We start from the raw sequence: 26,740 nt of genomic DNA on the forward strand, positions 1-26,740 counted from the left end.
CCCTTTAACGACAGAGGGAGCCCGAGAGGAATCAACAGCCTCCCTCGCCTGGGCCCCGCCCTCACCTCCAGGATGCACGTGCTCGGTACGCACGGGGCTTCTCCCCATGCATCAAAACGAAACCCCGCCCCTCCAGTTACGCATGCGCAGGACTTTCCCTGTCAGTTCTCCGCTTCCCCCCCCCAACCACGTGACGCCTGCTCGCGGCGAGGCCCAGGCGGCGCGCGATGGAAGCGGCCGCGGGGGCGGGGCTGCTAGTCTGCGAGCGGCTCCACGCGCGCCACGACTCGCGCTGGCTCCTGCAGCTGCCCCCGGCGCTTTGCCTGGCCTGCGTCATCGAGACGCTGGGGGACGGCGGCGCCTCGGTACGGAGCCCGGCCAGGCCCTCCCCGCGCCAGCGCGCCCCGCCCCGCCTGTCGGGGCTGGCCGCTGAGGGCGGAGGGGGCTCGGGTTCCACACCCGCCCCCAGCGCGTCCCCACACGTCTCCCCGAGCCGGTCCCGCCCCGCCCCTGCCCAGTCCGCCTCGGCGCCCCGCCCCCCGCCAGTCCCGCCCCGCCCTCTGCCCAGCCAGGCTTGGCTCCGTTCCCGCCGGTCCGGCCCGTGCCTGGCCCGGCCGGCTTCCCGACCCCAGCCGGTCCGGTCTCGCCCAGGGCCTTGCCTGGCCCGGCTCCTTCCCGCCCCCTGCCGGCCCATTCCTCCCAGGTCACTTTCATATGGGATGGCCTCTGTGACTTGAGTCCTGGTCTCTGATGTGGGAATAGGGCTAGTGCCCTGCTGCGTTTCTGGGCTCCAGCGTGGGTCTCTCGGGCACCTAGGCACGCTGGGCTTTCGTCCCCGTGTCTTCTTCAGCCCCTTTGCATGTCATGAGGGAGCTCTCCAGTGATACTTTTCATTCCATCTTTAACCTTCAGCTGGTGCGCAAGAAACACGTGCTGTCTTGCTTCCGGGATGTCCTGGCCTGGCATGCTGTGCCAGTCCTCCAGCTGCTAGCACAGGACGAAAGGGTGTGCGTTCATTTCATAGGAACCCTCTTTGGTAAGAGCACCCCCTTTATGTTAACTAATACCGCTAATGGGGGAAGGCAGTGCTGATCTTTACTTTTCTGGGATCCCTCTGCCTCAGTGTTCCCTGTTTCTATCTGCCCCATCTTGACTTTCAAAGCTCTGTGTCATGAATACTACACTCCCGGAGAAACACTATGCTTGCGCCAGTTCATACAGAACATGTGAGTTTTTTCTCATCCAGCTGGAGGCAGAACCAGCATGTCTGTGTGGATCATGCTCCTCTTCTTTTTTTGTCTCTTGCTACAAACAGAGAGCTTTTGGGGGGTTATGTCTCTTCCCAGAATGCACTGCTGTTCTTCCACAGCACTGTCAGAGGTATAGAATAGGTGGGACTGCAGCTTTGGGATGAAGTGGTAGAAAACCAAAGGTGTCTGGGTGGAAGGAACACATTGTGTGGTTTAATAGTACAATATCCAAAACATTAATCTACATGATACCTTTTCAACCCACATCTCGGAATTTGTAGAAATTCTCATTGAAGCTTTAGGGCCATTCACCTGCTCCTTTCCAACCAGCATCACAGTAGGGCAGGGATTAGGAGAGGTGTCTTTCCAAGAATGATCTTTGCTGGCCAGAGCATATGCACGATCAGTTTTTGTTTGCATCACAGCCCTTGTAGGAAGAGTTGCTATGGAATGTTGGCCCATTGAGCGAAGGAATAGTAAGGGAAGGGGAAGGTGGTGGGGTGCATAGAGGTCCCAAAAGCTGGTTGTTTCAGTGAACAAATATTGGATTCTCTGTTTCTGCCTTGTTACTCCCCAGATCTCCTTTACGCTTGAGATTTTTCTTGCTCTTTAAGGGAAAATACATCTCAAGATCCCTCCCTCTTGTTCTTCTATCCTGGCACATTGAATAATTTCAGTGGTGTTTTCTTATTTTGTGTGTATATATGATGCTGTTCATTGTTAGGAACACAGCTTTGTAGATTTTAATAATTTTATTCACAGAGGTTATACCGAGCACAGCCTGTGCATTTGGCCCAGTACAAACGTGAAGGGAGCAGAGAGGCCCTGAGGAGTTTACAGACAATTCAGACCTAGATACTATAGTTATAATGCTAAACACACATGGATCCAATAACTTAGGAGGCCAATGCGTGCTTTAAAGACAGGCAATAGCATAAAAAATACCTCTTCTCTATATTTTGGAAGGCTTCCTGTAGAGAGGTTTTTGGGGTAGGAACTGTCTTTTACTGTATGTTTGTACAGTGCCTGGCCCAATAGGGTCCTAACTGGGGCCTCTGGGTGTCACTGTAATACATATAATCAATAATAATAAGTATTAAAGTGGGATTGGAATGAGCTGATTTTGGTTTTTTTGGTACACTAGCTGTGGGAGGGAGGTCCAAGGGCAAGGGCAGCAGCATGGGGAAGGCAAAACGACCAGTGTGATGGTGTAATAATTGGCCCTACAAATGTACATAATTAAGAACTCAACTGTAAAAAGTATGTGAAAGTTCCTAAAATGTCAAAGTAACTTATCAAGAATAAATGTTAATGGGAAAAGATATGAAAGGGAGACAGAAAAACTGAATTAGTCTAAACAAAAAGGCTACGGACGTAACTCAAGGATGGTGTTTGTTTGTTTTTTAAAGTGTAAAACCAGTTGTCAAGGCTGAATCCCCACTCTGTCACTTTGAGTGCAGAAGGTGGGGGCCCGTAAGGATTTTAAAAATTAATACTTGCCACTCCAGGCTTGTATTAAACTCCCAAGGTTACAGCTTTTCTCTGCCTTGGCGTGGTAAATGCTGCCACCACCCAAATGCAAAAAAAAAAACCCTTGGACCCAGGAAGGAGCACTTGGGAATTCCTCCCTGTGGGATACCCTCAAGCCCTTTCACCCCATCCCCCCGGGGAACAGCTGAGAAAGAAAACAAAGGAAATTAGCTGTTGCTACCAGCTAATCAAACATCACTCACAAACCTCTTAGGACACCAAAAATCCCATCCTGTTCTTAAAAAAGGCAAAATTTATTAAAAACATAAAGAAAGGAAATACATTTGGAACTTAGGCTTTTTGCTAGATCTTAAAAGAAACAGTTACAAAAAATAAGCATCAATATAGCTCTCTTGAGGTTCAGCTTAAAGGTTACAAGCAAAACAAAAGCATCTAGGGTTAGATCCACAAGCCAAAATAAAGAAATAAAACTAATCGTGTCTATTTAAACATGCCCTGTCCAGTGATTTCTTCTAGGTGTGGAAGATGAATTCTTGCTTATAGCATTGCTGCTCCGTGTCTCGTTCTCTGGAGACAAAGGGAAAGTTTCTTTCCCAATTTTAAAATGTTCCAACTTCCCAATGGCTCTTTTGGTCAGGTGGCTGCTTTTTTTTTTTCTTTACCTGGGGGACTTTTTAACCCTTTACAGGTAAAGCAAGTAGAAAACAGCTACCAAGAGGGATTTTACAGCTAACTGGCTGGCTGGGTGTCCATCAAAGGGAGCTACTCCTCCCCCCCACTTCATTTATCACACCAGAAAAACAAAATTGATGTATCAAATTCTAGGCCCAATTGGTAGACAAAATAAAGTGACGTTCTCCTGGTGTTATCCAGACTGCTGATTTGCTAGATCACTCCAATCCTTTACTCTGGGAACCAGCTTTACCCTGCTGTGTTGTGAGAACCCCAACTCCTGGGCTGTTCACACACAACTTCTGATATGTAAGCTGCTCCTTGGATTGTGCAATCGAATGACACTAGCCAATATCTCTGGTCCCAGACACAACTCTAGGAACCGCTGTCTTGAAGTGTCCAGTTATGCCTGCTAGACGCTGCAAGCTTATAGGAGTTCAACCATTTAACAAAGAAATTGATATGTACCAGGCTTGTTATCCCAAAGGGAGTCTCTGACATGCTTCAAACCAAACACGCTGCTTCAGGTAGAATAAACAGATAGATTTATTAACTACAAAGATACATTTTAAGTGATTATAAGTCAAAGCACAACAAATCAGATTTGGTCAAATGAAATAAAAGTAAAATGCATTCTAAGCTGCTCTTAACACTTTCAATGCCCTTGCAAACTTAGATGCTTCTTACTGCAGGCTGGCTGGTTGCTCTTCAGCCAGGTTCTCCTCTTTGATCAGTGCTTCAGTTGCTTGGAGTGGTGTCTATAGATATAGGTGGAAGAGAGAGGAAGAGCATAGCAAACATCTCTCCCTTTTATCATGTTCTTTCTTCCCCCTTGGCTTTGCCCCCCTCCCTCCTTCAGAGTCAGGTGAGCATTACCTCATCACAGTCCCAAACCGACCAAAGGAAGGGGGGCGACTCACTCTAGAGTCCAACAGATCCTCTGTGGTTGTCTAGGCCAGTGTCCTTTGTTCCTGTGAGGCTGGGCTGGGTTTGTCCCATACATGCCCTGATGAGGTGTGAACTGCCCCTCTGCTTTTGGAGAGTTTTTGTCTGGGCATTTTTTAAGCCATGAGGACACATTTTCAGCCTCATAACTATATACATGAAATTACAACCTATAACATTACTATAACAATAATTACTTTGTCAAGTATCAGAGGGGTAGCCGTGTTAGTCTGGATCTGTAAAAGTGGCAAAGAGTCCTGTGGCACCTTATAGACTAACAGACGTATTGGAGCATAAGCTTTCGTGGGTGAATACCCAGTTCATCAGATGCATCCGACAAAGTGGGTATTCACCCACGAAATCTTATGCTCCAATACGTCTGTTAGTCTATAAGGTGCTACAGGACTCTTTGCCAATAATTACTATAACATCACGATAATGCTAAGTGCATCATGAGCCTTCCAAAGACACCCAACATAACAAATTTTGCATTAGATACCACACAATCATATTATAAGGATGAACGTGGGGGTGTAGGGTGTTTCCACGAGGTACAGAATGTCACACACTCCTTATGTGGTCCTTAAATTAAAAAACTTTGGAAGAAAAATTGGCTACTGAATGAAGCGTCACCATCATGGCTGCCACTCTGATGATCTACAGGGACCCCAGGCTTTCATCATCCATATCCTAAAAAATGTCCTGACCAAACCAGGCCAAAAAAAAGACCCAAATGACATTTCCACCTCTACTGGTTTCAACTAAATCCCAAACACCACCTAAAATAAAACAAAATCAAATGTTAACAACAGTAACACCAACAGCTCAAGCCTCTCTCAACCAATTTCTTCTCTTGTCACTAAAAGGACAGTTATTAACATTTAAAAACTGTCAAACAATAGGTTTCTTTCCTTCTAAAAGCTCGCTCCAGCTAATTCCCCACCCCCCCAAAAAGTTGTTTAAAATAAAAACCTTGTTTAATACTTTACCTTTCAAATCCTTTAACTGTTTTCCTTTCTTTGCTTTATCTTTAATTTAAAAGTTTTAAAAAAATGTAGTGGTATGTTTGCCATGGTACTAAGCAGGCTGAAGTCTCTGTATATCAAACTCCAGACCTGGTTTAATACTGTTTAATGTTGGACAGTGACTGGGTTATGTTAACACCTTTAGCCCCTTTATTTAATCTAAATCAATACTACATTGGAAAAGGATAAAAAAGGAGGGCATTTTGGGAGGAACATAGGCAGAAGAAAGGGAGGTTAAAAGTGAAGGAGGGAAGAGATGCAGGCTCGGGTATTGTGAAGGATCATGATGGTGGGCATGAATAGCCTGAATTTAATGTGGAAAGTGAAAGGAAGATAACTCTACAATATTCAGTAATAAAGGTAATTGATCCTATGATGTAGAGGGGGTGGGATGAGGCAGGAAATAAAACTGCTTTCTCCAGATCCAGTGTCTCAGTATTGTTCAGTTGGTCAGCTGTTTTATGTGGAGGGTTTTTGTCCTTTTGAAGCATCAGAAGCAAAAGGACAAAACTAGAACTAGAAATACTGTTGGTGGAACAGGCCCGGTATGGCAGAAGAAGGGATTGTGGTGGACCAGTGCTCTAATCTAATGTGGAAGGAGGTGGGATACTGGATTAGAAGTCTCATCTGATGCAGCAGGAGGTGGGATGATGACCAAATCTTATGTTCTGGTTGTGAAAATAAAAGATTATGATGAACAGTTCTGTAACAAAAAAAAGGAGTACTTGTGGCACCTTAGAGACTAACCAATTTATTTGAGCATAAGCTTTCGTGAGCTACAGCTCAAAGCTCGAAAGCTTATACTCAAATAAATTGGTTAGTCTCTAAGGTGCCACAAGTACTCCTTTTTTTTTTTGCGAATACAGACGAACACAGCTGCTACTCTGATTTCTGTAACAATAGATTCAGTTTACCTCTGGAATAGTCTCCATGGGAATGTGAATTTCTAATACTCATAGTGTTTAATTTTAGGCTAGATAATCTGTTTGGCAGTGTTCACTGCTGTAAGGGAACAGGAACAAAACTGTTCATGGCAGGAGTGAGTAGAACATAAGAGGCTGATCTGACAGACAGTCTGTAACTTCTGGGATTCTGGGTAGTGTGCTGTATGTTTCTAGAAACAGACTTTTGTGAGTTGGATTTAATAATACCAGCCGCAGACACTCAGATGCACTGGTGATGGGGATTGGGTATGTACCTAGGTGGGTGGAAACAATTATTTTAGCAAAAATAAAAAAAACTCTCACTATACCCCCTAAAAATAAAAACACAGCAAGCAAGTTAAAATATTACAAGTTAGGCTGTATGTTTCAGCCTCTTGTGAACTGGATACAGGGAGCACCTTGTATCCTGCTCCCATAGAGCAATGTCCTCTCATTCTTGACCAGAAAGATAGGTTGGTCACATGTGAAGCAGGGCTAATAAATGGGTAAAAAGCGAGAGTCCTGAACGGTCCTTTCAAAATCAGAGATTACAAGCCCCAACACTGATGATCTCATATGGACGATATATTACGTAATTGTGGTTTATATGTGAATTGATCTTTCAGGGATGTTGCATACAGCAGAAGACAGCAGTGCACTGGATCTACCCACTGAAGGTGAGAAGGAGGTTCTGGGTCTCACTGGCAGGTTGGGAAGAGGAATCTACTGTATCTGGTCTGATGCTGATATTGAGAGTCTCAGCAACTTCACAAATTGAAGAGAGCAGCTGTTCCCTCTCGTTGCTGGGGTGCTTTGCATGCACAGTGAGAGGGGAATAGTCTCCTAAGAGTTGTTTTTGGGGGAAGCACACCCACAGCTCATTTAATCTTTGGCATTTCTGCTGCCACTGGTGTCTTTCTCACAAAAATCTTAAAGAGCTGAACTGAGAAGTAACCAGCTCTCTTCAGGGAGGGTAACAATTTTCAGTCAGTAGGAATGTGGGCTGGACTTGACGTGGTGACACAGAGGTAAAGTGTCTGTGTCACATTACTTATCCTCTGAGATGTGCACACTCCCAAACCGTAAAACCGTTTAACTTATTGGTGCCTCATACCTGAAGGTTTTCATAGATTTTAAGGCCAGAAGGGACCGTTAGATCATCTAGTCTTCTGCATAACGAAGGCCTTAAAATTTTACCCTGTTACATCTGTATTGAGCCAGTAATTTGTGTTTGGCTAAAGCGCATCTTCCAGAAAGGCCCAGAGTCTTGATTTGAAACCATGAAGAGATGGAGAATCCACCAAGTTCCCTGGTAACTTATTCAAAGGGTTAACCACACTTCACTGTTAACATGTCACTGAATACTCTAACAATATAAACGGAAAAAAGTATGTTCCATAAAAGCATATAATGCCCAAAACAAACCACACAATGGAAGCAAGAAAAACCCACAACAACCCTTCATATAATGTCAAACAATATACAGTAACTTCTCGCTTAACGTTGTAGTTATGTTCCTGAAAAATGCTACTTTAAGCGAAACGATGGTAAGTGAATCCAATTTCCCCAAAAGAATTAATGTAAATGGGGGGGTTAGGTTCCAGGGAAATATTTTCGCCAGACAAAAGACTATATTTTATATATATACACACACACATATACACAGTATAAGTTTTAAACAAACAATTTAATAATGTACACAGCAATGACGATTGAGAAGCTTGGTTGAGGTGGTGAAGTCAGAGAGTAGAAGAGGGTGGCATATTTCCCAGGGAATGCATTACTGCTAAATGATGAGCTAGCACTTGGCTTAGCCCTCAAAGGTTAACACATTTTTGTTAATGTAGCCTCACATTCTACAAGTTAGCAGGAATGGAGGGAGGGGAGATAGCATGTCAGAGAGAGACAGAGACACATACTGTGTGTGAGAGAGAGACGCGCATTGCCCCTTTAAGTACGCTGGCCCCACTCTAAATACAGTACACTGCCTTTAAAGTAGATCAGCAAGTTGAGACAGCTGCTGCTGCCAGCAAGCTCCCTCCGTCCTGAGCCCTGTTGTGTGTCCCCCCCGCTCTGTGGAGATGGGGTAAAGGAGTGGGGGGGAGGAGGACACCCTGACATTAGCACCCCTCTCCCTCCCACCTGCACAGCAAGCAGGAGGCTCCCAGGAGCAGCTCCAAGGCAGAGGGCAGGAGCAGCACACGGCAGTGGGGGCAGGGACAGCTGAACTGCCCGGAAATTGGCAGCCTGCTGGGCGGCTGCTGCACAGGGAACTTAGGGGAGCTGATTGGGGGGCTTCTGGTCCCCCCTATTTCCAAGCCCCCACCAGCTAGCTCCAACGGGCTGCTCCTTCTGCAAGCAGTGAACAAAGCAGGCAGCTGCCAAACAGAGTTATAAGGGAGTCTTGCGCAACTTTAAACGAGCATGTTCTCTAATTGATCAGCAATGTAACAACGAAACAACATTAACCGGGACGACTTTTAAGTGAGGAGTTACTGCACCCTGACTCCATCCTCTGTGTATTACCCTCATAATAGCTTTCTTGTCTGTTTGGTTTTCTGCTGGAAAACTTTTACTCTTAAGTCAGACTGAATGTTCCTTATACCCATGTAAAGCCTGTGATCTAAACATGTCAGAAATTGTTTTGGTTCTTCATGTCAAGCAAGAGGTGACCAACGGGCACAGGAGGTTATACAGTTTTTTTTTTAACTGGGAAAGCAGTTGTCTTGCTTCATGCAACTCACCAGTTGTTTTGTTAGTAAAGCCAAAAATGATGTGCAAATGGTATCTAGTGAGCCTAGTTTCTTGTTGATTTCCATTATTCCACCTCCTCCTCGTCACTAGGGCAGATGGAATAAGGCTTCCTTGCAGTTACTGTGAGCCAAAAATAAGAGGTCTTAATTGGTGCTGAGGAGGTGGAAAGATACAATTGGGACACCCAGCTGAAGATATAGGACTTGATACGCAGAATAATCACAATTGGTGTAAATAACACCTAGCTGTTATCATCAGTAGACCTCAAAGCACTTTACAGAAGAGATCAGTATCGTCATCCTATATTTGGGGAAACTGAGGGAGAAAAGTGGTTTAGTAGCACTCACGCAGCAGCAGAGCTGGGACTCAAACACAGGTCTCCAGAGTCCTAATTCAGCCCCCTGTCCACTAGGTTATTACAGTCTGGTCTGTAACAAGACCACAGGTACTATTGAAGAGCCTGGTACTAGATGAGGGCCCCTCAAATTATATCTGGTCATCAACTGTGTTCTTATCTAATCTTGGAAAGGAAGTGTGGGAAACTTGCCCTGTGCACTACTTAGGTGTGTATTTGTGCTTGAAATAAGGGACTAATTCTTTTCCAGCCTGATATCTCTTCCTTAACTTGATATCGAAACGCTGAATTGGTGACTTGAAGTTAATTTCCTTGTAAACAGACGGCAGTCACTAATGCAGGGTTTATTATGACTTCACTGCAGAAAGATCAAGCTGGGGCAGGAGGGATATCACATAACAGCAAAGGGAATGCAGATGTTACCCTGCTTTATAAGCACCCATATATGCGTTAAACACATACTCCAGCTGCTCATTTGCCTGGTAAAGCTGTGTGGAAGATGTATTATGAGTAAACTCTGGTATGTGTTATTGTTACTGATCCTGTTTCTTCTGCTCAGTTCTGGTGCGACTTGTGGCGGATCTGAAATTGGAACAGTATGTACACTGTGTGTTGGATGAAAGCCAGAAAGAGGTCAGTAAAGATTATTTCCTTGCTCCCTTTGGTCCCCCAAATTTGAAAATATGGAAAGTTACACAGTATTGTGAATGGGCTCTTGTGGAATGTCCTAAATGCTGCCACTGCCTTCGTAACTTTGGCAATGTTGACATCTGCCCTGGAATTTTTGCCATCATATCCCCTCCACCGTGGCAACATAGCATCCTTTGTGGTTTCTCTTTTCCCTCCATTACTGCGGCAATAATATGGGCAGCTTTTTAGACCTGGAGCTGCTTGGCAGGCCTGCTCCCTTCGCTTGTGCTCTCTTCATTGCCAGGTTCATCACAAAATGTCAGGCTTCCCCAGAGCACAGACACTTGGGAGACAGCAGAGGTTGGGAGAGAGTTCGCCAGCTCCCCCATCCACCTCACATCAGCTTTGGGGGTGCAGCAGCAGGGCAAAAACCAGGAGGAGATTACAGCTGGGAGATTTGGTGGATGTGTTTAGGGACAATTGGCTGGACAAACACATATCTTCCGCTGATTTATCCTGAACAGTTAAGGGGGTTCCACTGGCTTAGAAGGTCCCATTCCAAGGGGTTCATTGCACCGTGAGGGGAGTTCACCATTTTGTGTGTGTTTCCCATTTTGGGCCACATCCTTATAGGTGGTTCGTTTTCTTCCCTCCCCAGTTATCTAAGGCAGCCACCATGAGAGGGAGCCTGCCTACGTTAAATCTCCTGGGCAAACTGGCAGATGCCATCCCGGGGTTAGCTGATATATTGGTGATTGAACACGGTGAGTCATGCTTCATTATATCGTGGTAGCATCTAGTGGCACTAACTGAAAGAGTGAGACAGACACTAAAACAAAGAGGAGTCCGGTGGCAGCTTAAAGACTAACAGATTTATTTGGGCATCCGCTTTCGTGGGTAAAAAAACCCACTTCTTCAGATGCATGGAGTGAAAATTACAGATACGGGCATATATATACTGGCACATGAAGAGAAGGGAGTTACCTTACAAGTGAAGAACCAGTGTTGACAAGGCAAATTCAGTCAGGGTGGATGTGGTCCACTCTCAATAATTGATGAGGAGGTGTCAATGCCAAAAGGGAAAATGGCTTTTGTAGTGAGCCAGCCACTTCCAGTGATCTTCCTGAAAACACCATCCTGGCCACCATGGATGTAGAAGCTCTTTATACCAATATTCCACACGAGGATGGATTACAAGCTGTCAAGAACAGTCTCCCTGATGAGGCCACAGCACACCTGGTGGCTGAGCTTTGTGACTTTGCCCTCACCCATAACCATTTCAGATTTGGGGACAACATATATCTTTAAGTCAGCGACACTGCTATGGATACCCGCATGCCAACATTTTTATGGCTAACTTAGAACAACGCTTCCTCAGCTCTCGTCCCCTAGCACCCCTCCTCTACTTGCACTACACTGATGACATCTTCATGATATGGACCCCCAGGAAGGAGGCCCTTGGAGAATTCCACCTGGATTTCAACAATTTCCACCCCACCATCAACCTCAGCCTGGACCACTCCACACAAGAGATCCACTTACTGGACACGAAAGTGCAAATAAGTGATGGTCACATAAATACCACCCTATACCAGAAATCTACTGACCACTATACTTACCAACATGCCTCCACCTTCCATCCAGGACACATCACACAATCCATTGTCTACAGTCAAGCCCTAAGATACAACCCGCATTTGCTCCTATCCCTCAGACAGAAAAAAACACCTACAAGAATCTTTATCAATTCTTAAAACTACAGTACCACCTGGGGAAGTGAGGAAACAGATTGACAGAACATGACGGTACCCAGAAGTCACCTACTAATGGACAGGCCCATCAGGGAAACCAACAGAACACCACTGGCCATCACGTACAGCCCCCAGCTAAAACCTCTCCAGCATGTCATCAACGATCTACAACCTATCCCTCACTCTCACAGTCTTTGGGAGACAGGCCAGTCCTCGTTTACAGACAGCCCCCCAACCTGAAGCAAATACTCACCAACAACTACACACCACACCACAGAAACACTAATCCAGGAACCAATCCCTGTAACAAACCCCTTTGCCTGTTCTGTCCCCATATCTACTCTAGCGACATCATCAGAGGACCCAACCACATCAGCCACACCATCAGGGGCTCATTCATCTGCACATCTACTAATGTCATATGTGCCTGCAATGCCCCTCTGCCATGTACATTGGCCAAACTGGACAGTCCCTATGTAAAAGAATAAATGGACACAAATCAGACATCAGGCATGGTAAGACACAAAAGCCAGTAGGAGAACACTTCCATCTCCCTGGACATTCAATAACAGATTTAAAAGTAGCTATACTTGAACAAAAAACTTCAGAAAACAGACTTCAAAGAGAAACTGCAGAACTAAAATTCATTTGCAAATTATCACCATTAATTTGGGCTTGAATAGGGACTGGGAGTGGCTGGTTCATTATAAAAGCAGCTTTGCGTCTCCTGGAATTGACATCTCCTCATCAATTATTGGGAGTGGACTACATCCACCCTGATTGAATTGGCCCTGTCAAAACTGGTTCTCCACTTGTGAGGTAACTCCCTTCTCTTCGTGTGTCAGTATATAATACCTGCCTCGTTGATAATGGGCTGTACGTGATGGCTAGTGGTGTTCTGTTATTTTCCTTGTTGGGCCTGTCCTATAGTAGGGTGATTTCTGGGTACCTGTCTCACTCTGTCAATCTTTTTCCTCATTTCCCCAGGTGGGTATTGTAGTTTTAAGAATGCTTGATAAAGATCTTGTAGGTGTTTGTCTCTGTCTGAGGGATTGGAGCAAATTTGGTTGTATCTTGGGGCTTGGCTGTAGACAATGGATCGTTTGGTGTGTCCTGGATGGAAGGTGGAGGCATGTAGGTAAGTATAGTGGTCAGTAGATTTCTGGTATAGGGTGGTGTTTATGTGACCATCACTTATTTGCACTTTCGTGTCCAGTAAGTGGATCTCTTGTGTGGAGTGGTCCAGGCTGAGGTTGATGGTGGGGTGGAAATTGTTGAAATCCAGGTGGAATTCTTCAAGGGCCTCCTTCCCGGGGGTCCATATGATGATGATGTCATCAGTGTAGCGCAAGTAGAGGAGGGGTGCTAGGGGACGAGAGCTGAGGAAGCGTTGTGCTAAGTCAGCCATAAAAATGTTGGCATACTGTGGAGCCATGCAGGTACCCATAGCAGTGCCACTGACTTGAAGGTATAAGTTGTCCCCAAATCTGAAATGGTTGTGGGTGAGGACAAAGTCACAAAGCTCAGCCACCAGGTGTGCTGTGGCCTCATCAGGGATACCATTCTTGACAGCTTGTAATCCATCCTCGTGTGGAATATTGGTGTAAAGAGCTTCTACATCCATGGTGGTCAGGATGGTGTTTTCAGGAAGATCACCAATGCATGGTAGTTTCCTCAGGAAGTCGGTGGTGTCTCAAAGATAGCTAGGAGTGCTGGTAGCGTAGAGTCTGAGGAGAGAGTCCAAATAGCCAGATAATCCTGCCTTAAGAGTGCCGATGCCTGAGATGATGGGGCATCCATGGTTTCCAGGTTTATGGATCTTGGGTAGCAGATAGAATACCCCTGATCGGGGCTCTGGGGGTGTGTCCGTGTAGATTTGTTCCCATGCCGTAGCAGGGAGTTTCTTGAGCAGATGGTGTAGTTTCTTTTGATACTCCTAAGTGGGATCAGAGGATAGTGGCCTGTAGACTGTGGTGTTGGAGGGTTGCCTGGCAGTCTCCTGTTCATAGTTCGACCTGTTCATTAAGACTACAGCACCTCCTTTGTCAGCCCCTTTGATTATAATGTCAGAGTTGTTTCTGAAGCTGTAGATGGCGTTGCGTTTTATACGGCTGAGGTTATGGGGCAAGTGATGCTCTTTGTTCACAATTTCAGCCTGTGCACATCTGCCTTGTCAGCACTGGTTCTTCACTTGTAAGGTAACTCCCTTCTCTTCATGTGCCTGTATATATATGCTTGTATCTGTAATTTTCACTCCATGCATCTGAAGAAGTGAGGTTTTTTACCCATGAAAGCTTATGCCCAAATAAATCTGTTAGTCTTTAAGGTGCCACCGGACTCCTCGTTGTTTTTGTGGATACAGACTAACACAGCTGCCCCTCTGATACAGTCAGTCACTTTCCCAAGGTCACAAAGCGAATCTGTGGCAGAACTAGATATTGGACCCCGATTTCTTGAGTCCCTGTCCAGTGCTTAGCCACAAGACTGCTCTACCTCTCCTGGCCAGTTCAGCCTGTTGAAGACCAGCTGTCAGGGTTCCTTCCCCACTCTAAGCTCTAGGGTACAGATGTGGGGACCTGCATGAAAACCTCCTAAGCTTACTTTTACCAGCTTAGGTTAAAACTTCCCCAGGGTACAAACTATTTTACCTTTTGCCCTTGGACTTTTGCTGCCACCACCAAACGTCTAACACCGATTACTGGGAACGAGTCCGTTTGGAAACATCTTTCCCCCCCCAAATCCTCCCAAATCTTACACCCCCTTTCCTGAGGAAGGTTTGATAAAAATCCTCACCAATTTGCATAGGTGACCACAGACCCAAACCCTTGGATCTTAAGAACAATGAAAAAGCAATCAGGTTCTTAAAAGAAGAATTTAAATAGAAGAAAAAGTAAAAAGAATCACCTCTGTAAAATCAGGATGGTAAATACCTTACAGGGTAATTAAATTCAAAACATAGAGAATCCATCTAGGCAAAACCTCAAGTTACAAAAAGACACAAAAACAGGAATATCCATTCCATTCAGCACATCTTATTTTCTCAGCCATTTAAACAAACAGAATCTAACGCATATCTAGCTAGATTACTTACTAAGTTCTAAGACTCCATTCCTGTTCTGTCCCCGGCAAAGGCATCACACAGACAGAGAGAGAGGCTTTGTTTCTCCCTCCCCCCAGCTTTTGAAAGTATCTTCTCTCCTCATTGGTCATTTTGGTCAGGTGCCAGCGAGGTTATCCTAGCTTCTTAACCCTTTACAGGTGAAAGGGTTTTTCCTCTGGCCAGGAGGGATTTTAAAGGTGTTTACCCTTCCCTTTATATTTATGTCACCAGCCTTAGTGGAATTTGGAGCTCTGTTTGCCTCTTGGGAGACATGCATGTGGTTGCACTTCCCCAGGTCTCCCTTCCCCAAGGTAGGAGTGTTGGTGTGAGCATGCTCAGCCCCTGAGTAGAGGAGTCGGGGGGCGTGTATTGTTATGTAGTTTAACTGTGAGCCCCTCAATTGTTACAGCATCACTCACTCCTCAGAGAATCACAGCAGTTGGCCCCACATCTCTAAATATAAGGTTTGATTAGGGAAATAGGGAAAGGTCAATTAACATGCCTTAGCTAATCTCAACCTAATCTCGACCTCTTTTCCTAGCCTGCATGGACAGGTCTGTAAAGTGTTTGTGGAAGCTTTTGCAGGGAATGTGCCTCTGCCGGATGACTTAGAAATGTCTGTTACCAGTGTTTTCTCTCAACAGCGGTCATTGTCGTTCACCACTCTAGGTAACTTAATGGAACACCTGCTGGCAGGCTTGATGTACCCCAACGAGGGTATAAAGGCTACTGTCTGCTATCTTTACGGCAAGCTGTATTCTTCCCCCATCAGTTCAGAAAGGCTGTCAGTGCACTTCACAGAGAGGCTGTGTGACCTCTTCCTGGCTACCCTAGGGAATGCACAAACAAAGGAACTGCAGGTTAACTGCATGGGTAAGACACCTCAGAGAAACAAAAGGTGGGGGGTTGTCTTTGTTAGTTTGGGAGTCCTAATGTGTGCTGGATTCTGAATTGTTCCTCAGAACTCTGAACTTGCAAACTCTCAGCTGGTTGGACTGTTCCGGAGGTGGTGAGCATACTTGTCCACAGCTGCTGATCCCTTCTGTTACTGCACAACAGTTGTTCATCCTAGCCCCATTGCCAAACCCTCCTGGTATAACCAGGGAAGCAACACACCCCGTCCCACCTTGTTGCTGGAACCCCAGTGGTACCTGCTGTAACTGTCTCTGAAGGCCTCCAGCTTGCACCATGGCTTGACCTATCCCAATTTGACTATGTCATCTTCCTGGAAATCAAGTAATCCCCTAAGGTTAAAGTGACTGAATCTAACCTCTACATACAATCAGATAGATTGGTTTTGTAAAGTAGCTGGATTGATTCTGAGAAATACAACTTGGAGATATGAAGTGTCTCGTAGTTGAGGCTGAAAAACTAAAATGAAAACTGGCTTTCTGTCACAGGTGCTGACTTTCCAATATGCTCACCTCTTGCCACGCGTGGCCCACCCCTGCCCTGCCTCTTTCCACCCCTCCCCTGAGCACACCGCATTCTCACTCCTCCCCCTTCCCACCGAGATCCTCCTGCACGCCACAAAACAGCTGATCACGGTGGGCGGGAGGCACAGGATTGAAGGGGGAGGCACTGATTGGTGGGGCCCACTGGCAGGTGGGAGGCGCTGGGGGAAGAAGGGGGCTGTTATGGGGGCTGCCAGTGGGTGCTTAGCATCCACCATTTTTTTCTCCATGGGTGCTCCAGCCCTGGAGTACCCACGGAGTCGGTGCCTATGTTTTCTCTACGCTTCTGGGTGATGCGGTCAGAACCATCGCTTTGCATAGAGCAGCAATGTCATGCAGTACACAGGATGGTTTCGTCTTCACTCACACACTCAAATGCACACCACACAGCAATCTCTCTCTTTACTGTAGAAGGGGAACAGTCGTCTGCTTGCTTTTCACATCCAGCAGTCAGCCATTTGTAACAGAGGACTCTTTTCAAAAGTTCACTCCAACAGCCATGCTACATCAGTTCTGAACTTACACTGGAGCGTCGCCTACAAAATCTCTTGTTTATGATTTGCATCAGTGCATGTAACGACGTACACTGTATGTTTATAATGTGCTGCTTGTGGCAGTATCTTTAAACTTGCAGCAGTTACAGAAATGGGATTATTAAATGGGAAGGTGTGAGAGCAGGTTGAGAGAATGGATAGCAAGAGGTGTGAATGGTTGGCACTAGTAAAGTACCTGAGGGAGAAACTGGTGGTTGGGTCCCTGGCTGCAAGCAGCAGAGAAGTGGTGGGATTTGAGCTGCGCTTTTTAAAAAGAGTTTGGAGGTGAGGAATCAGAAAGGCAGAAGGAGTGGATCAGGTTGAGCAGAGAGCTGGTGCAATGGCAATTAAAGGATCCACCGATAGAAGAGGGAATGGGGAATGGAGAGAATCAGAAATGGCAAAGAGGAGAATTGGGGATGGGGTGGGGTGTAAAGCATTGATGGACGGTGGAGCTCCATGGGGGCATGCCCAGAGAAGGCCCTGAATGTAAGCAGAAGGGTTTTGTCAAGAATACAGAAGTGGTTAAGGAGTCAGTGATATGTTTCAGAGCAGAATGTTGTGAAGCTCCCAATCCTCCCCACTCCCAGTTTGCTGCTTGTTCTTTCTCTCCCTTTGTAGGTTTGCTAAAGGAGTTGCTGAATTCCGACCATTTTGTATCAGTTATTATGAACAATTCAAGAAGAGGGGCAGATTCCGAGAATGCTGAGTTGCTGGAGAAAGAGAACCCACTGCCGCTCATGCTCAAAAAGGTAATTGCTGAAGGGGTTACCACATCTGTCAACATGCCTTGTACAAGGGGCCAGTCAAATTATCCGTTTCTGTGAGGCGAGTTATCAATAGGAGCAGTTATTTGCTGCACTGGTTCAAGTAGCCTCATATTATGTCCCCCATACTGATCAATGTCAGATGCAGCCTAGGAAGGTGGAAATCCCCCATAATGCACCAGTTGTTCAATAGTGCACAGGTAGTGAGTGGAATTTCTTCCTGATCCCAGCTATGTTTAGCCTGAAGCATGAGGATTGACATAGCTCTTGTAAGCATTCGCCTGGCTAGTGCGATTGCAGAGCTATTCTTAGTCATAGGCTTCTTTAATGTTTTTCTTAATCTTGCTAAGTTACTTGCCTTGGTATTATCTTGCCATAGCAAGTTACCCTAGGGAATTATATGTTGCTTAAAGAGATTTCTTTTTGCCTGTTTTAAATTGGTCTTTTTCAAGCTCCCTCTAGGAATTCTTTCCTAATCAAGTCTGTGGTTTTGATTTTTTTTCTTCATTTTTGTTTCCATACAGCTGTTGTTGTCCAGAGATGAGATGCTACAGGTGGCAAGTGTTCAATGTATGACTGCTGTGCTTGTGCATTCTCCCATCAAATATGCTCCTGCCTTCATTCATGCAGACATCCCAGGTGAAGAAATACAATAATACCTTGTAGTTCTACAGTGTCTTTCCCTCTGGGGGCACCTTAACAGTGTACAGTTTGTGCACATAGGTAATCAGCCTCAATCCGTGTAATGCATCCACCTCTGGGGTAGTCACAACAGCCATTCTGCATCAACAAAAGCCACCAACAGTATTTTGGGAAGCGAAGTGAAAAATAAGCTCCTAGTTGAAATTGTAGGGGGAGTTTTATGTAGGCAGAATGTAATGTTCTGAGTTGGAATTTGGGCAGGTCATCAAGTCTAAGACTCCTCTTGCAAAAAGTGCCGATGAGGATACTTATTAACCGTAATTGGTGTAAAAACTGCACTTCCAAATGCACGGCACGGCTAGGAGGCATTGGTGCAGTAGTGATTCAGAGCATAGACCATCCTTTACCAAATTACTAATTACTTCCTGCAGCATTTGAATTTTCCTTTGAAGTCTCCCATCTAAGAATTGACTAGGCCCAACCCTGCTTAGATTATGCATTCTCATGAGACCACAGCCCATGGCAGTATAACTGCAGAACCCAAACAAGCCAACTTCTGTTCTGAATTAACCCTATGTCGTCCCCTTGACTTCAGTGGTGTTGCACAGGATTCAGAGTAACAGCCGTGTTAGTCTGTATTCGCAAAAAGAAAAGGAGTGAGCTGTAGCTCACGAAAGCTCATGCTCAAATAAATTGGTTAGTCTCTAAGGTGCCACAAGTACTCCTTTTCTTGTTGCACAGGATGTTATTCAGCTCAGACTTTGGCCCAGGATGCCAACCCAGGGAGATGTTAAACTTTAATTTCCCGTCTGCAGAGAAATTAATCACTTTGGTTTTGTGCATCCCCTTCTTTGGATGTGTAAGAGTTTGAGAGGAGGGGTCACAGCTGCTGTGACAAAGCTGGCTTTATATCCCTTAAATCAGATCAAAGTCTATAGCCAGATTTCAGCTGCTTGCTAGCTCTGTACTGGAAGGATAGCAGCCCACCTGCCTTCAGGACCCTGCTGCTCTTTAGTCACTTTATTTTGAGGACAATTTCCTGGTGCAAGTGCTGGAGGAACCAACTAGGGGCGGAGCTCTTCTTGACCTGCTGCTCACAAACCGGGAAGAATTAGTAGGGGAAGCAAAAGTGGATGGGAACCTGGGAGGCAGTGACCATGAGATGGTCGAGTTCAGGATCCTGACACAAGGAAGAAAGGAAAGCAGCAGAATACGGACCCTGGACTTCAGAAAAGCAGACTTTGACTCCCTCAGGGAACTGATGGGCAGGATCCCCTGGGAGAATAACATGAGCGGGAAAGGAGTCCAGGAGAGCTGGCTGTATTTTAAAGAATCCTTATTGAGGTTACAGGGACAAACCTGTAGATGTGTAGAAAGAATAGTAAATATTGCAGGCGACCAGCTTGGCTTAACAGTGAAATCCTTGCTGATCTTAAACACAAAAAAGAGGCTTACAAGAAGTGGAATATTGGACAAATGACCAGGGATAAGTATATAAATATTGCTCGGGCATGTAGGAATGGAATCAGGAAGGCTAAATCACACCTGGAGTTGGAGCTAGCGAGGGATGTTAAGAGTAACAAGAAGGGTTTCTTCAGGTATGTTGGCAATAAGAAGAAAGCCAAGGAAAGTGTGGCCCCTTACTAAATGAGGGAGGCAACCTAGTGACAGAGGATGTGGAAAAAGCTAATGTACTCAATGCTTTCTTTGCCTCTGTCTTCACGAACAAGGTCAGCTCCCAGACTACTGCACTGGGCAGCACAGCATGGGGAGGAAGTGGCCAGCCCTCTGTGAAGGAAGAAGTGGTTCGGGACTATTTAGAAAAACTGGACGTACACAAGTCCATGGGGCCGGATGCGTTGCATCCGAGAGTGCTAAAGGAATTGGCGGATGTGATTACAGAGCCATTGGCCATTATCTTTGAAAACTCATGGCGATCAGGGGAAGTCCCAGAAGATTGGAAAAAGGCTAATGTAGTGCCCATCTTTAAAAAAGGGAAGCAGGATGATCCTGGGAACTACAGGCCGGTTAGCCTCACCTCAGTCCCCGGAAAAATCATGGAGCATGTCCTCAAGAAATCAATTCTGAAGCACTTAGATGAGAGGAAAGTGATCAGGAGCAGTCAGCATGGATTCACCAAGGGAAAGTCATGCCTGACTAATCTAATTGCCTTCTATGATGAGATAACTGGTTCTGTGGATGAAGGGAAAGCAATGGACGTGTTATTCCTCTACTTTAGCAAAGCTTTTGACATGGTCTCCCACAGTATTCTTGTCAGCAAGTTAAAGCAGTATGGGCTAGATGGATGCACTACAAGGTGGGTAGAAAATTGGCTAGATTGTCGGGCTCAACAGGTAGTGATCAATGGCTCCATGTCTAGTTGGCAGCCGGTATCTAGCGGAGTGCCCCAAGGGTCGGTCCTGGGGCCGGTTTTGTTCAATATCTTTATTAATGATCTGGAGGATGGTGTGGATTGCACCCTCAGCAAGTTTGCGGATGACACTAAACTGGGAGGAGTGGTAGATACGCTGGAGGGTAGGGATAGGATACAGAGGGCCCTAGACAAATTGGAGGATTGGGCCAAAAGAAATATGATGAGGTTCAACAAGGACAAGTGCAGAGTCCTGCACTTAGGACGGAAGAATCCAATGCACCGCTACAGATTAGGGACCGAATGGCTAGGCAGCAGTTCTGCAGAGAAGGACCTAGGGGTGACAGTGGACGAGAAGCTGGATATGAGTCAACAGTGTGCCCTTGTTGCCAAGAAGGCCAATGGCATTTTGGGGTGTATAAGTAGGGGCATTGCCAGCAGATTGAGGGATGTGATCGTTCCCCTCTATTCGACATTGGTGAGGCCTCATCTGGAGTACTGTGTCCAGTTTTGGGCCCCACACTACAAGAAGGATGTGGAAAAATTGGAGAGAGTCCAGCGAAGGGCAACAAAAATGATTAGAGAACTGGAACACATGAGTTATGAGGAGAGGCTGAGGGAACTGGGATTGTTTAGTCTACGGAAGAGAAGAATGAGGGGGGATTTGATAGCTGCTTTTAACTACCTGAAAGGTGGATCCAAAGAGGATGGATCTAGACTATTCTCAGTGATAGCAGATGACAGGACAAGGAGTAATGGTCTCAAGTTGCCGTGGGGGAGGTTTAGGTTGGATATTAGGAAAAATTTTTTCATTAGGAGGGTGGTGAAACACTGGAATGCGTTACCTAGGGAGGTGGTGGAATCCCCTTCCTTAGAAGTTTTTAAGGTCAGGCTTGACAAAGCCCTGGCTGGGATGATTTAGTTGGGATTGGTCCTGCTCTGGGCAGGGGGTTGGACTAGATGGCCTCCAGAGGTCCCTTCCAACTCTGTTATTCTATGATTCTATGATAATGTACCATCATTTTCCTCTGCGTTCTCCCTACCTCCTTTAAGAGTCCTATTCCACAGTAATCCTCATTTTGGCTGAGCAGAGCTGGAATCCCTTTTTCCTTCAGGACGCATCAGTGCTGCTGGACACCATCCAGAGGTGGTGGGTGGTTGTCTCCTCTTCCCTAGGGACTATTATTGAGTGTTACTGTTAAATTAGTATGGCAGTAGGGTGGAAAAAAGAAGACGTTGCTCCCAGTTAAAGCCCCTGTCGTTCTCCCTGGCCCCCTTTCCCTTACACTAGGGGCAGTTGTGCCATGCATGGCGGAGATGCTGTTTTACTACGATGGATTTTTTTGTTTGTTTGCAGAATTCCTGTTTGAGCGTCTCTCCTGCACCAGTGAAATTCTCCTCTGGTCGGTTTATTGCTGCCTGTTGCTCCTAACTGAGGAGCGGCTTTTCTTTTCCAAGTGTCACACAGTCTATGGTAGGTCCCAGTCTTTCCTAGCCTGTCAAAATTGCTAGAGTAATATCACATGGACACTGAAGATGGGGTTGGGATTTCAGAGCCTTTTACTGCAAAGTCACTGGTCCCAGTCAGGCCCCAAGTTGGTAGTAACTGAAGATTATTCCCATATGATGCTTGTCTGGAGACTTCCATGGCATAGGTTTATGGTGCCTGAGTCCAGTTCCTGATGGGCACATGTTCACATTACAGAAGCCACCAGCACTGTTGACATTAACTGATGTCTTGGTGGCAGTCTCTAGAAGAGGCCAAGGACATAGGAAGACAGAAGCTGAATTCACCATTAGGGTGTGTCTATATTTGAGCTGGGAACATGATTCTTGGCTTGTGTAGATGTACCCACCCTAGCTCTGCTTGAGTCAGCACCTAAAAATAGCACCGTGTCTGCACTGGCAGAGGTGGTGGCTTGGGGTAGCCAGCTGAGTGTGAACCCAGAGGATTAGGTGGGATTGTACTTGGGGTAGCAACCCCAAGCAGCCATCTGGGCCACCACAGCTACGCTACTGGTTTTAGGTGCTAGCTCAAGCAGAGCTAGTGCAGGTATGTCTGCGTGCACTGGGAATCATACCTTCCAGCTCAAATGTAGATGTGGCCTTTACAAGCGGAAGCTGATGCATGTTGGCAGAGAGCAGAGTGTATGGGGAACTTTTTGCTGCCATTGCCTATGTCCTGCCAAGGTCAGCAGATCCTCCAACCCCCGTCCTCCTTTGAAAACTCATCACCCACCCCCATCATAACTCTTCTTGGGCTTTTGGCGGGTGTGTTAAAATCTCCCTGATGACATCTTGTGAATGCATGCCCCTCTGCAGGCATCGAGTCTGTGGTGAGGAGCCTGAAAGGGATCCTGCAGCTGAATAATGTGGAGCTGCACAAGCAGGGACTCTTGCTGTTCACTGAAATACTGAAACGGTAAGGGACTCACTCACGCTCGCTCACACGTCACTGAGTTGGAGGACATTGCGAAGGCAAGGGAGAGCACCTGTTCACCAAAGAAGGGCCCGAGAGCAAGTTTCAGATAAAACTGACTCAGCCACATCTCATGCACCACCTACCAAAACAACTGCCCCTCAGTAGCTCCCGTCGCAGTGTCAGCAGCGGACTGAGTAAACAGTCCTCTCCGCCTTGGGCAGGACATTTCCAGGGTAGGACAGAGGCACGTTGGTGGGGAAGAGGAGGGGGAGCCAGGGGATTGGGTCAGTGTATGCGAGCAGCTCTGCACGGCCTGTGCTGCTCTACGGCTAAATGGAGAACACAGCCTCCAGGGCTTTCAGTCCGACACCTGTCACCTGGGTTAAATTTTACACAGAAAAGAAACATTAGGCTGAAATACAAATTTGTTTCCCATCACTCTTCTTTTCTGCAAAATAGGAGAATTCATGTAGTGTCTGTTTTTACCCCACCCCCCTTTATTTCTTTGCCTTTCCATCACCCCAGTATCTCATCCTTTTTCTTTTTCGCTCCGTTCCCCAAGCTGGATTTCTGCGGCGTGACATTACAGTCATTTCTGTAGCAATAAAAAATAATGTGATGCTATTGGCACAGGATGGTGGTGGCGGGAGCAGGGTCCATCAGAAGGAGAGAAACCAGGACATGGGAAGAGAAAAGCTCTTGCTCAAAGCACACATCTCTGCATTAATCGTTGCAAATGGAAGAGAGGATAATACTGCATCTTGCCAAGCTCATGGCATTTTTAGTATGTGTTCTTCTTTGCTGTGCTTTGAAGTACAGTGTTTCTTTCAGATGATCTGTTTTGTGCTGGGGAAAGGGATCCCATCAATGATCCTCTAATTTTTCCCCTTCTGCTTGCTCTCTAACTGAGGGTTGCTGCATTGCAGTAACACCTCCTCTCCCCACACCACCACAGTCACTGGCCAAAGGGGTGGCTGAATACAGGAATCCCTCCCTTAGGAATCCATTCGCTTTTTGAAAGGGTCAGGTGACTTACAGGAGAGTCAGCGCAGGAGGAGCAGCGGGCAGAGTTTGGGACCCAAACAGAGATGCTGCCATTTAGACCTTTCCTCCAATACAAGATTACATCATAAAGTACCCTACTGCAGTGATGTTTCTGCCCCCAGTAGGGAAGCGTTTCTCAAGGATTCGTGTTTCAAACAAGAAAGTAAAGTTAATTAACAAAATAAGAAAGTAAACAGAAGAAGGTGGGGTTCGATGCATGGAGACCATCCTTCCCAACAGCATTCTCCTTACCCTGTCTCCCAAGCAGCTGTTCCAGCTATTCTTTCAGTTCTTGCCTGAAGCACCCGTGCATGGGATAGGTGTGGGGTGCAGAGCTGGAGTTAATCCTTTCTTCACTGAGTGACCAAATACTGCTACTGTACTCAGTCACGCTTACTCCTGGCCTTTCCCCATTGGTAAAGGCCCCTGAGGGCTGAACGCTGTGGCACTGAAGGTTCTAATGTGTTCTGCAATGAGAAGGTCAAGTCACCAAAGCTCTCATTTTTCAAGAACCAGAACCTTTTCTGAGGCTTAAAAAGGGGATGTATCCAGTCAGTGTAGTTCTCCCCATGCCTTTGCGATCCAGCTGCTGGACCTGCTGGCCTGATGGCTAGAGGTGATATTTTTAAATTAAATATATTGGTCAATGTGGTGCTCTTTTCAAGATTACTTTTCAAGTTCATGGCATCATCCATGCTTCCTGGCCCCATTCGGCATTAGAAGTGCCACAATACTGCAAGAGAAGCTCTTTTCATGGCATTTCCAGCCTCTCTGGAAGCAGGGTATTTGTTTCCTTATTTAGAAATGTCTGTGTTCAGGTAGGCATTCAGGTACCAGAGTGTTGAGCATGGTGTGAAATCCTAGGGAGGTGAGTTCTTTCTCTTGTAGGGAGGCTGTTTGTCCTGAAGTTTTCAGACCAGTGTTTGCTGATCCAATCACATACTTAGGTTTTTCTCCAAATCTTCTGACATTTATTTGATGTGACGAAGTGGGAATGTTCTTGATGTTTTCTCTGAATACTGTGTGGGTGCCTCAGTTTCCCCTATGCAGTTCTTAAGTATCTAGGTGGTGGGATAAGGGTGTGTGATTGTTGCAGATACCTAGAGGGGCCGCACAGAGAATGGCTGACCCCCTGTCTCCTGGCAACTGATGGCCTGGGCCCCTCTCCTCTGCAAAGGTGCCAACTGAAGGTGTTGGAGAACAAAAAGATCAGGTGACCTCCTGGCACCGGAAAGAGACAAAGGCTGAAGGAGGAGTGGCGGGGGGGGGGGAAAGCTGGGGGAGACTGCTGAAGAGTGAGTCAGTTTGGCCTGGCTGGGGACGTGAAGTACAGATGTGGTTGTCTGGCTCACTGCCCCCCAAAATGGACCCAGCTGAGGGGTCCTGTTCCCTGTACCTACAAGCTCTGTTTTAGACCATGTTCCTGTCATCTAATAAACCTCTGTTTTACTGGCTGGCTAAGAGTCACGTCTGACTGCAAAGTTGGGGTGCAGGACCCTCTGGCTTCCCCAGGACCCCGCCTGGGCGGACTCGCTGTGGGAAGCGCACGGAGGGGCAGAGGATGCTGAATGCTCCAAGGTCAGACCCAGGAACATGGAAACCATGTGAGCTTCTTGCCCTGTAGACAGTCTGCTCACAGAAAGGAGACTTCACCAAAGTCCTGACTGGCTTCGTAGGGAGCAGTTCCAGAGCATCGCCCAGGAACTAATTTGCCTGTCATGAGTGGTGCTGGGATCCAGCCATAACAGACTCATAGACAGCATGAATGTTTTGCCTGGAGACTACATGAAATCCATGGAGAGTCACTATCTCAGTACAATGCTAGGACTTTGCTGTGTGACATCTGGTAGCATGGCCTGAAGCTGCAAGACTTAGCGTCTTTTGGGGAATAAACACCAAGATGGTCTTATTTTTCGATACTCTCTTTTCAAGCAGGGGTTGTCACAAAGCTTTACTCATTTGCTCCTTGTTTCCCCTTCTCAGGCAGCCAGTGGAAATCAAGTTATTCACAAATCTAGCCATGTGTAAAGATGCCATTGGTGTTCTTGTGGAGGCAGTAAAATGTCCGGTGCTGGAGGTAGCAGCAGAGGCTGTGAAAGCGGTGGCAGCTATTATGAGGTAAGCAGGAAGGGGTCTGATAGGCTTCTTTCAGGAGAGATGTATTTTGGATGTGACACATCTGTCTTATCCATATTGGCCTCTTCAGATCTACTCCTGTCTATCCAAATCCATCACAGTTGCCTTCAACCCAGTTACAGGCTGAAGGCTTTGATTCTGTATAATGTGGCTGCACCAAGTTTTGGCTGGAGCGAGTTGGTGAAGGTGTGCTATTGTCCATCAAGTCTTTCTTCATGCTGACCTTGCCACGACATGTGATCTTCTAGGGAGTTCTGTCTCCAATGGGGAAAGTTCAGAGGCTTCTTCCAACTCCCAGCTGCTGTCCTTCTTTCTCCCCGTCTCCACAGGAAGGACCACTTGAGCTGTCCCCCAGTGCAGTATGTAGAGTTGCAGAGACTGATTGAGACTATGCTGAAGCGGTGCGCTGACCTCTCACTGCCACCCATTAACAGGAGGTCTGCAGTAAGTCAGGGAGGACCACTGCTGCTCCTCA

The 26,740-nt window shown here is 46.4% G+C and overlaps 1 protein-coding gene across 1 annotated transcript in view; it reads left to right on the top strand.

Moving 5' to 3' along the window:
• The first annotated feature begins 227 nt into the window (after positions 1-227).
• MEI1 (meiotic double-stranded break formation protein 1) overlaps positions 228-26,740 on the top strand; it is a 67,318-nt gene continuing 40,805 nt past the window's right edge. Inside the window, exons 1-12 of the mRNA XM_077807596.1 lie at positions 228-365; positions 913-1,036; positions 6,933-6,983; positions 9,975-10,048; positions 10,704-10,809; positions 15,566-15,769; positions 17,505-17,635; positions 18,175-18,289; positions 22,021-22,137; positions 22,986-23,085; positions 26,113-26,247; positions 26,595-26,709. Of these exons, the coding sequence (XP_077663722.1) occupies positions 228-365; positions 913-1,036; positions 6,933-6,983; positions 9,975-10,048; positions 10,704-10,809; positions 15,566-15,769; positions 17,505-17,635; positions 18,175-18,289; positions 22,021-22,137; positions 22,986-23,085; positions 26,113-26,247; positions 26,595-26,709 (1,410 nt within the window). The remainder of the gene's footprint in view (positions 366-912; positions 1,037-6,932; positions 6,984-9,974; positions 10,049-10,703; positions 10,810-15,565; positions 15,770-17,504; positions 17,636-18,174; positions 18,290-22,020; positions 22,138-22,985; positions 23,086-26,112; positions 26,248-26,594; positions 26,710-26,740) is intronic.

The sequence above is a fragment of the Eretmochelys imbricata genome, chromosome 1 (assembly GCF_965152235.1).
Source record: "Eretmochelys imbricata isolate rEreImb1 chromosome 1, rEreImb1.hap1, whole genome shotgun sequence".
NCBI classification, from domain to species: domain Eukaryota; kingdom Metazoa; phylum Chordata; order Testudines; family Cheloniidae; genus Eretmochelys; species Eretmochelys imbricata.